An 11,279-nucleotide genomic window follows, 5' to 3' on the forward strand; every position below is an offset into this window, starting at 1 on the left:
AGGAGGCCTTGATTCCTCTTTGAGACCGGCTCTGAAAACACTTCCCAGAGCAAGTAACCCTGGAGAAAAGCTGAGGAGGGGGAAGTATTAAAACTGACCTGGGCCACAGTGAGGAGGGAGGAGGGTTGTGCTTGGCTCTCAGGCTGCTCAGAATGCCCTGCTCGGATCCCCCTTCCCAAAAAGGCGCGACCAATGACCAGAGTGTTCTCAGCACTGGGTCTAATTCGGTGAGGTTTTATTGTAGAAATGCGGCCCCAGGAAATGTGGGACGCGGATGCCCTATCACAGGTTGCTGCCGGTGGGACCCGGCGCCTCTAGACCGGCTTCCCCTCCGCCGGTGCCCGCAGAGAAAACGATCCTCGGACACAGGCGGGACCTAGTAAAACTCCGCGTCCTGTCATTTCCCCCAGGACACGCAGCCCCCACGCACGGGCCATCATTCCAAAGTCCGGCTGAGTTCCTGCTCGGGTCCTAGCGGGGTCCTCGGTGCAAAGAGTAGGCGAGGCGGGGGCAGCGGCGGGAAGACTGCCACAGGGCCAGGTCCCGGCTGGTTGCGCGCCCGCGGTGCCTGCCCCTTCGGTGCCCAAAGTGAGGAAGTCAGCAAGCGGCGGGGAAGGCGCCTCGTCCCGGCGGCGCAGTCTCTCAGGAAGGTCCCGGCTGGACCGCTGTCCTGGGGAAGAAACACTCCGCCAAAGGACCGGCACACTGGCGCCCCACAGCTACTCGCAGCCGAACCCTGATGCCCAGGTTGCCGCCCAGGGAAGGTCTTTGGGTCAGGGCGCTGTGTGCCCAGGGGCCGGCGACCCTCGGCGTCAGGCCCGCCCTGTGTGAGCGCGGCTCACACCCACTGCTCGTGGCGAGACCCGCACACGGCGCCCGCCGGCCCTGGATCGCTGCGCCGCTACACCGGCCGTGTCTTCCAGGGCGCGCGGGCGTCGCGCAGCGACCGGTCGTGGGGCAGCGCGGCGAAGGCCGAGTGGCGCAGCTGACAGCCGATGAAGAGGACGACCAGCGCCACGGAGAGCAGCAGCAGGAAGAAGAGCAGCAGGTAGGTAGGCAGGTCGGGCTTTGAGGCCGCGCCGTCCCGCATACCGCGCGCCGTGGCCAGCTCCAGCGGCAAAGCACCCTCCGCTTTGACAGTGGCTGCGAGGGCCAGCGAGCCGCCCACCGCCGCCTCGGGGCCGCCCGTGGCGTTGAACACGTCGCCGTACATGGCCCGCGGGTCCCGGACGCCGGCCGACAGTCTCACTTCGCCTCGTGCGGACCTGCGCCGCCCAGCGCCTCCATGGCGCTCCCCTCCTGCCCTGCTGCGCGCTACTGACCGCGAGTTGGTGCCTTTGGGTCCGCTGGGGCCCACGGAGTCGGCCGCGGCTGCTCCCTCGCTTCCACGCTCAGCAGCCCTTTCCGCTAGCTGGCGGCCCCCGGGGCTGGGAGCTGGACGGCTCCACACCCCTCGGGCTTCCCCTGTGTCTGGCCGTCGCCAGCCTTGGCGCCGAATGACCGGTCTGGAGGTGTTACAACCGCCCTCTCGGCTCGGACCCCCGGCTCCGGTGAGCTCCACGCTCCGGGGCGCCCCTGGGCTGCAGCGGCGGCGAGAGGTGCCTGGTGAGCGCGGCCGCAGCTCGGGTCACTGCTCCGCGCCGCCGGGACTCCAAGTGCACCGAGGGCAAAGGCGGGAGTCTCCGCGTCCTCCGGCGCTCCTGCCGCGGCGTCTCGGAGTACTCCCGCAGCCTCGAGTCCCTGCCCAGAAGCCCGGTGTGCGGCGAGTCTGCTCCACTCGCGTGGGCTGCTGCGCTCCTGTCTTGAGCAGGAGACTAAACGCTGAGGCGGTTCTGAGCGCGCTCAGGTCCCAGGCAGGGGGCGGGACTGGCAGAGGCTGTCCCCGGAGAGCGGCTGCGAACCAATGAGGGCCAGAGAGGACAGCGCTGCTGCGACTGCCCCGGTCTGACCTCCTATCAGTCACAGAGGGACACACACAGAGACGGAGGAAGAAAAAGCACGGGGTCACAGAAAGACTGACGGACAAACCTATCAACAGACGCGCAAAACAGACATCTGTGGACAGCAAACTGACTTGGAAGCAAGGTCCAGCCAGGCTCGGACACCTGCTTTCATCCTTCCCCTTGATCTCGCTCCCTCAGAAGCCGGCTTGGAGCTGAGTCCCACAGGGTAGCCCAGGCGGGGCACACTGTCTCCAGGGGAGGCCCCGGTGCTCCCAGGCAAACTGAGACCGGTTTGGTGGGCCCAGGTTCCTCTCTAGCAGTGCCCAGAGGTCACACGTGCTCCTGCCACCATGAGCTCACTTGCTCAGCTCCCTGGCCTGTTCTGCTCCGGCACAGGGCCGAGAAGAGGACGTGATGCTGGCTATGGCCCACCTGCCCTTGGCCACCCTGGCAAAGGCTTGGTTGGTGTCCAGGAGAGGTGAGCAGTCAGCAGGACTGAGGGCAGTCTCCTTTTCCAGGAGCCCAAACTCCTCACTTCCATGTAAAACCCTTCCAATCCCCCCAGACTAGAATGGGAACCAATGCCCGGGCCACCACAGCCCCTGCACTTCTCAAGAAGCACTGCCCACCCTGGACTGTCACTGTCTGGCAGGGTCAGAATTAGAGGGAGGCTGGTGAGAAGACGAGGGCATGAAACTGGAAAAGGTGCTTGCCCTCAGCGTCCCATGAGTGCAGTCAGGGGTGACTGTGCCTCCTTCCATTTTGCACCCAAACGCCTCTCCCCCTACCCTAGTCCCATCTCTGTTGCCCGGTCACTTGTCTGAGATCCCTGCAGGGTCAGCCAAGTTCACAGCTGTATCTCTCCTTCCGCCATCAAGGAGTGCCGTGTACGGGGTGGGGGGTGGGGGGGGTGGGGGGGGTGGGGAGCTTGGTGGGCACTGGCTGAAGGAACCGGTGGAAGGATGGGTTAGGTATTCGCCTCCCCCCCCACCGCACCTGACACCTGGCCACAGGCATGACACCAGCTACCAAGCTATGCAAGGTCAGTCTTGGCCAGAGCTCAGTCTCACAATCCCTGCTCAGCCCGACAAATGCTTCTGCGAGCTCTTTGTTGAAATTGTGGCCCGAGTCCTGACTCTGCAGAGTGACTGCGAGCTGCATGAGGTGCAGAAGTGCCCCGGTGGCCCTCTAAGTGTTTTCCTCTTAGCCCATGGACCGGCCTCTGGGGACCTTCCTGGACCGGGCCGGGGCGGTGTGTGTGCGCGGGTGGGACCTGTACGCAGCAGGACCCATCAGGACTCAGCACTGCCTCCCCTGCCCACCTTGGTCCTGGGGAGCTGCCCAGTGTGCGCCACAGGCATCAGACCCTGAGCTCTTATAGTCTGGCTGCTGCTTAGGCCAACCCCTCATTTTCCAGATGGAAAAGCTGGCTCCGAGAGGGGCACGGCTTATCCATGTTAGCACAGGACAGCCACCACGGAGCAGTGAGGCAGCAGCCACGGAAATGAGGGGTGGGAGGCCTGACCTATTTTGCACAGCATTTTATTCAGCCTACAGGATCCCAGGGGACATTATGTGAACCAGAACAGGCTGTCTGAGCAACACTGTCAGCCATGGGGAGGGTCAGCATGTGGGTTGGGTGGAGGGGATTTGATCCAGCTGAAGCCGCTGCTGGCAGTTAACTCCCTGGGTCCTGGTAAGGCTTGCCTCCAGGCCTTCAGGAGCTCGGTTTGGGGTCTGGCCTGGAATTTCCTCCTTGTGTCTGCATGGGGAGTCACATAACCCTGCTGTCCCTGCTTCCTCTGCACTCCACCCGTGAGGTCAGGTGAGACATTAGGCAGTGGCAGGAAGCCCGGGCAGCTCAGCTGGGAGGTCCTAAGTGGAATCTGGGGCAGGCCCCAGCCCTTTGGGCTATAAAATGGGCGTTTATGGTAAGTGATTTCTGGTCCTGCTCTGGAAATATGCTGAGAGCATTCAGCAAGTGGGTGTGGAGCAGGGGGAGTCTACAAAGGATTTGGTGTGGATGTGGGGGGTGGGAGGGGTCCCAGCAGCTTCATTGCTCCTGTTGGTGGGAAGGGGAAGTCTCTGAACCTGGAGCCCTGGCACTGCTTATTCTTTCCCCACAGCAGCTCCTTTTCATCATCATATCAAACTTTGCACTAGTAACACGTGCAAGATCTTGCAGCCTGTGAGTGGTGGAGCTGGGGCTTGACCCTCAGCACCCAGGCTCCAGAGTCCATGCACTTACCTGGGACCATGGTCGCCTCCGATGGCAGAGCAGTTCCTGTGGCTGCCGTTCACGGACCTCTTCCCCCAGGTTGCCTTGGGCATCGGCGTGGGCGTTTGCCTCATAGCAACCTGTGAAGTGAGCATGCTCTCTCCTCCATTTTCCCCAGGAGGAACCTGGCACCTTGAGAAGGAGTATCACTTGCCAAGGTCACACGCCAGGTCACGATGCAAGGGAGCCTGAGGTTCTGCAGCCTGTGCACACCCACCCAGTCTCAGCTGCTTTTGCTAATGAGAAACTTGGCAAAGAGCACATGGTCAAACTGCCTTGCCTTTTGGTAAAGTTGGAGGACGTATCTTGCCCTTTTTTGGGGGTCTTTTGGTCCCAAAGTGGGGAGGGCACTGCTTCTTTTCTGAAAGATGTTCCGAGCCCTAAGAGGGCAGTCACGTTCCCTGAATATTCCCTGGCAGGAAATTAAACAGGGCTGGAGCTGAGTAAATGCAGAGATGAAGTTTACACAGCTTTTTACACAAGTCAGAGCGACCTTCCATTAAGGGAGCTTTGTGTACCCACACATTTAAGTCTCAGAAAAGATTATAAAGGGGCTCGGAGGTTGGTTTTGACAGGCAGAGGTCACAGGGCTGGGGCTCCAGAGTGACCTCTTCCCCATTACATGGTCACTGAGTGACACATGTTCCTTCTCCGCCAGCCTATCCGCCGAGAGACCAAGAGAGGCACGCAGGCAAGGGTGCCTTCCTGCCACCACAGGGCCATTTGACATCTGTTTAATGGAAGCTTGGGAGACTGGGAGCATTAGAGCCCCATGATTTCATAAACGGTGCCGTGCTCGCCTGTGGCGCTTGGTGAAGCTATTTCTGTTTCTTCCACACACCAGGGGGATTATTATTAAACTGCTCAGTGTCACCAAGAGGCGGGGGTGAAATGCTGCTGTCCGAAGGTTGGAGTTCATTGCTGCTGGTGGGTTTTCCCTGTGTGTTGAGGGAGGTTGCATATTACACTGCCATGGGATGGCCTCCACTTCCTCTGTGAATGCTGATGACTCCCTTGCTTGCTGACCTTTTTTGAAACCATCATCCCTGCAATGTTTTTTGTTTGTTTATTTGTTTTTGCTTTTGTTTTTGGATGCTTTGGCAACCATAGTGGTTGGTGACTTAAGGTTGCATTTTATTTTATTTATTTATTTTATTGGGGAAGGAGTACAGGACTTTATTGGGGAACAGTGTGTACTTCCAGGATTTTTTTTCCAAGTCAAGTTGTTGTCCTTTCAGTCTTAGTTGTGGAGGGTGCAGCTCAGCTCCAGGTCCAGTTGCCGTTGCTAGTTGCAGGGGGGCGCTGCCCACCATCCCTTGTGGGAGTCGAGGAATCAAACTGGCAACCTTGTGGTTGAGAGCCCACTGGCCCATGTGGGAATCGAACCGGCAGCCTTCGGAGTTAGGAGCATGAAGCTCTAACCACCTGAACCATCGGGCCGGCCTAAGGTTGCATTTTAGAATTACCATTTTAGAACAGCCAGTAGGCCAAGCCCAGGCACTGAAATGAAGAGACTTTCTGAGTGGTAAATAGGCAGTAGTAGGCTCGGAGCAGGGTTAGGTCAGGGTACTCCGCCGGGTTGCAGTCCGGCCTGTGGAGCAGGATAACTGGGGAAAGGATGGGGGGCGGGAGGGAGAGCCAGTTCTGCAAGGAGACCGCTCCTCTCCTGGGAGGGGCGTCTCCACCCACCGCTGTCCTTTAACCCCTTGGCCTGCGGTGTCTTATGGGGTCAGATGGTGACTCTCCAGAGTCAGTGACATGGTTCACGGGACTGCCTGGGGCTGGGAAGTCCGGAAAGAGAGGCGCAGACCACAGTCCAGGCGACCTGTTACCCGTTACCCCACCCATGGCCTAGAGCAGCACCAATTGGAAAGACTTGGTCTGAGTCAGCAAGAAACTCTGGGGTTGGGGACCTGCAGGGAGGGGTGTCACCAGCTCCTGTCATTCCCTTCTCTCTGCTGCCTCCAGAGTGAGCGCTTCAGGCAGCCTGCAGGGAGCTGGGCCTGGATGGGAACTGCCCTAGCGGCAGCCTGGAGCTCTGTGTCCAGACTCTGCTCTGCGCTGGGCTCCTGGCTGGGCAGCTAGAGGCCTGACTTCCTCTCAGGGGATTAGCCCTGGGCCTGCAGGGACAGGCACCCCCTCCCTTCTTAGCTCTCACCCCCACTCCAAAGACCAGTCAAGCTTGCAAACCCTGTCCTTAGGGAATTCTCTCTCTTATTGATGGGTCCCCTGACAGCTGGGCTTCCTGCTGACCCCGTCTTCATGGACACAGATCCTGAAGTCACTTCCCACATTCATGGGGTGGGATAGGAGAGACCTTCTTCTGATGACATTCACCCCTCACTTAAAATAAAATCCTGTACTTAAAATATAGAGAAGGATTTTCATCCTTGACTAGAAAGAGGAGGAAAATGTAAGTTTACAAAAATTGGGAGTTGGGGGAGGGGAGTTATCACTTTCTGAGGGGTGTAAATGTCTAACTGCTCATTGTTTTGTACACCTAAAACTAATAATTTTTTTTAATTGGAAGAATATTCCTTTAGGAATAATTAGGAAATTATTCCTAAAGGATTATTCCTAATTTCCATAAAAGGAAATTATGTTCTTTTTCTCCCAGAGTTTAGACACAACAAAACCAACCAAACAACAATTTGGTTTCTCTCTCATAAAACTCCTAGGCTTCCCAATAATCTTAATTTTGGGGTAAGTCCCCCCCCCCCCCGCCAGTCACCCCTGCTCTAAATTGTCCTTTGGCCAGTGTCTAGGGGACAGCTCTCGTGTCTTTCTTGGTCCTTCCTGCACCTCTGCCATTAGGTGGTGTCATCTAGGGGTAGGGGTAGGGGGTGTCATGATGTGCTGTCGGGGGGCAGGGGGGCAGAGGGGACAATAGATGTGGCATAGGGGCAGAGAAAGGCCCCTGACCAAAGAAGCAGCACATTGGTCACGAAAAACTCTGAGAGAATGTCCTTTTTGCTCAGTCACTTCTTGACAGAGAGGAAGGGACACATATGTGCAGGGCCTGTTTCTTGAGGAAATGTGATCATTTAAAAAAAGTTTTCAATGACAGAACTAGAGCTGTCCTTTCAGTGGTATTTTAAAACTTAAATTGGAAACTACATTAGCACTGCCCTTCTGTGCTGAGGCAACATAAATCGGACCTGCTCCTCCCCTGGGGCTTCCATCCTGGAAGGTTTCCTTGGAAGAGGGGGGCACATGTGGTCCCTGCACCCCAGTACTGCTGGGAAGGGGCTTCACCTGCCCTTCCCCAAGGAGGCTGCCCGGGGTGCGCTGAGGGAAGGGAGATGTGGGCGGGGTGACTCAGAATCATTGGACCCTTCCTTGAGAAAGCCTTTAAGATGACACTCCCTCAGAAGTGGCGTTGAGTGGATTTTCTCAACATCTCAACTAGAACCAAATAAGGAAAACAAGATGCTAGGGGTGGGGGTGTTAAGGGCATTTTGGGAGATGACAGCCCCCATCCAGCACAGCCCGGCCCTGAATTCACCGCCCCAGGCATGAAAGGCAGCGTCCTGCGCGCTCCCCAGCGAGGCTGCGAGCTGTGGAGCTTCTCGTCATGGACCGCCTCTCCCAACTCCTTCAGAATCACCCTGGGGAGCTTTTTACATTTAGGTTCTGTCCCCAACCCCAAGGATTTGAATTTAGCATTTAGAGCTGAGAGTGCACGAGTGTGTGCATGTGTGCACGCGTGCGTGTGTGTGTGAGAGAGAGTGACCGAGCGCTGACCGAGGCGTCCCTCTGCGGTACCTGACACCTGCGATCCTTCTTTGCAGGCAGATGGCAGTCTGACTGCCCAACATGAACCCCCTCAGGGAAGGGACCAGACGTGTAACAAAGGACTCATATTATTGTGTGTTGAGTTTCAAAAGTCGAGGCCTGGGGGTAAGGTTTGCAGCAAGATGTGACAAATCGTGGCAGCACTGCGGCTGGCAAACATGGCACCTTTGGGTGAATTATGAAAAGGTGCCATTTGCCTCAGCGGGGCCCGGGCAGATTTCAGCCTCCGGTCGTACCTTCACCGTTCGGCAGGGACACATGTGCGCCGTGTGCACACTGCTCAACCTGACGTGGTAGCCCCGTGTAAGCGCACATTTCCCCATCCCTGAAATGAGAAGAGATCTCCCTGATCTTGGAGCAGCGTGGGGTGGGAGGTGAGGAGCGTTGGTGGGGAGACCAGGAGACTTTAGACGTTGCTGGGTCCCTGAGAGGTGGCAGAGGAGCTGCCTCTACTTTGGGAAGCCTGACAGAAACCGGATAGTTTGGGGGACCAGGGTATAGACAGAGATAATAAATGCCTTTCTCGGGTAGAGCCCCAGGGCGGCGGAAGCCCTCCCAGTGCGCATGGCTCCCTCAGCCCCACCGGTGTGAGGTGGTACAGTAATTCCACCAAGGTCACCTCAGTGTGCGTGGCAGTGCCGAGGGGGACACAGCTGGCCTTCTCCAGCTCCAAAGTGGTTTGGAGACAGAAGACAGCTCCTGTGCCAGCGTTCCAAGATGAACATGGAAGTGGCAAGGAGGCATCAGTGTGCATCACTGGCATGGAAATGAGGGTCCGTGCAGCAGCCACCCACAGGACTGACCTTTAGGAAGCAGAGAGAACAGCAGGTGCTGGGTGGACGCCTGCACAGAGGACTGTGGATGGGATGTCCCGCCACCCACCCACCTTCAGCCTGCAGACGTTAGCTCAGTGCCGGGAGAGTGGGTGTGGGGACCCGGATCTGAGACTTGGACACCTTCAGAGCTAAGGGGAAAATAACCTCACGTGTCCTACCCACTCGAGCTTGTAGATTAAGATGGATATAAATATGCAAAGAAAACCACAAGTAAATAATGCTCTCTGCATGGTGGGATTAAGGGCAATTTCCATTGTCTTCTTTCTGAGTGCCGAGGTTTTTGAAAAGTTCTCCAGAGACCATGGTTTACTTTTGTCATGAGAATAATATTTTTTAGAAAACAGTATATAACAAAACAGCAAAAGTCATTTGCTTTTTTATTTCTCTCCCCCCTCTGGGGTCCTCGTTCCTTAAGTGCCTCCTCCGTCCCTTCCTGCCCCCGTGCCTGGCAGGCGCTAGCGTTGAGGAAGGTGGTGGGCTCATTTGGGAATCCTGGAACCGTAAGGCCCTGATTCACAATGACATGACAATAACGTCACCAAGGGCACTTTTCCATCCTCTCTGCACCCACTCGAGAGGACAGCCAGGGTGGAAGAGACACTCATCATTTTTGGCCTCATGGACATGGTCTGTCCTCCGCCCCAGGCAGGAGGGTCTGCGCTAGGCTCTCCTGAGCCAAAGGCTGAGCCTTCCCACTGTCCAAGCTCCCCAAATAGCATCCTATTTTAGAATCTGCTTTCCTGGCCCTGAGAGCCCTTGCTCAGAGCCTCTTTCTGAATCAGGAGGAGGAAAAGGCCTACACTTAGCTGAGAGGGCCATTTGGAGAGGAAGGGAAAGGATGACAACCAGCTGGGCCCCTTTAAGGAATCCCCACCTGGGAGGGGGCAGGATGAAAATAGAATGGAAGGCAGGAGGGGGAGGCTTAGTGAGCTTCAGGGAGAAACACGCTGATTATTAAAGAGTAAATTACCTGGGTCTAATTACGAGCACACTTAAACAGCACATTTCCTCTGATACAGATCAGAAGTGGCTCAGATTCTGTCACGAAGATTAGGAAAGGGTGATTAGAAAAAAAAGTGGATCTCAATTTGAGGAGGCAGCCCTGTGTCTTTCCCCTCTGTGCCGCACCCCAAGGAGTTGTGGTGGGAAGAGGAATAGACAGCCCCCAGCCCCCTTGCTCAGCTTGGTAAGAGCTTTTCTCTCTGCCATTTCTGTGGGCAGAACCTGCTCACATGTGGGACAAAGAGTCATGTCCCCCTACCCCTACCCCCCCCCCCACCAGGTGGTTCAATGCCAGGACACCCAGGAAGCTCACTGCGCCCACTGGGACAGGTTGTCCCCCTCAGGGCTCTGTTCTCTGACTCCAGGTGAGGAGGAGGGGACCTGCTCATGCCCCAGTGCAAGAGTGACATTTCCTCACCTCCAAGAAAGAGGACACAAAATCCAAACTAAGCCATCCCTGCAGAATGTTATTACCCAAACCCTTGTAAGTATTTCCTGTCCCTTTACTGAGTTTTCCCTTCATAATGATGCTCTTTACTAATGGACGTGCAGCATTGGATAGATTGGGACTGAGCTATTCACCCCCACTCTTTTTCCTTGGTGCCTCCAATGTTTTATCCTCCATCTTTTCTACGTGTCCAAATCTTACACATCCTTCCAAAATGGGATCAGTCCCACAGCCTTGGTGAAGACCAGAGAGCTTGCTAGGGACTGAAGCATGAGTCCCCAGTCCCGTTTTCACCACCCACCAGTTAGGTGACCTGATACCCAGGTTATCCAGCAAGGGGACTTCTGTGGCAATAGTGTTCAAATATGGTTGACCATCCAAGTTACCCGGGAGCATCTTAAAATGCAGATTCCTAAGCCCCACTCCCGGTCTGTAGATCTACATTATCAACAACTGTCCAGGGGACTCTGAGGCAGGAGGTCCTAGGGCTGCAGGGAGAAATACCCTGCACGGACCATCCCCCCTACCCCAAGCTGCCTCCCACGACAATGTTTCTACACTTGTGTCCAGTCTAAGGGCATCCCTCCTGTTCACCTGCGTCCTTTGGTCCCCACTCTGCACCGACAGTCCAGTTCATGGGGTCTCAGGGACCCCGGCGGTTGCACGTCCAGTTTCGGGGGGTCTCACTCAGTGGAGCCCTGCGCCACTTGAGCTCTTTCTATGCAAAAGGGATAATGGGTCCTGCCCTGCCCTCTTCACTAGGTTGTTCTAATTAAATAAGGAACGTGAAGGTGCTCTGATAGCTGCAAGGTTGGGAATCGAAGGGAGTGTTATCATTGTCCCCTGGGCAAAGATTCACTGACTGCCTTGTGACATCTCTGTGTTGCCCACCACTCTTACTAAAAATCTCACAAATCTGCCTCACTGTTCCCAGGCTCGCCTCCTTTCTCTCCAGCGAGCCTGCCAGCTCCTCAGTG

General features: G+C 56.4%; 1 protein-coding gene across 1 annotated transcript; it reads right to left on the reverse strand.

The window, feature by feature from the left end:
- Positions 1–214: 214 nt before the first annotated feature.
- Positions 215–1,936, reverse strand: SMIM32 (small integral membrane protein 32). The gene has a single exon (XM_074313550.1). It carries the CDS (start codon positions 1,211–1,213, stop codon positions 902–904), a length of 312 nt encoding a protein of 103 aa, XP_074169651.1. The 5' UTR covers positions 1,214–1,936; the 3' UTR covers positions 215–901.
- Positions 1,937–11,279: the final 9,343 nt, after the last annotated feature.

This window comes from Rhinolophus sinicus, linkage group LG10 (assembly GCF_036562045.2).
Source record: "Rhinolophus sinicus isolate RSC01 linkage group LG10, ASM3656204v1, whole genome shotgun sequence".
Lineage (NCBI taxonomy): Eukaryota > Metazoa > Chordata > Mammalia > Chiroptera > Rhinolophidae > Rhinolophus > Rhinolophus sinicus.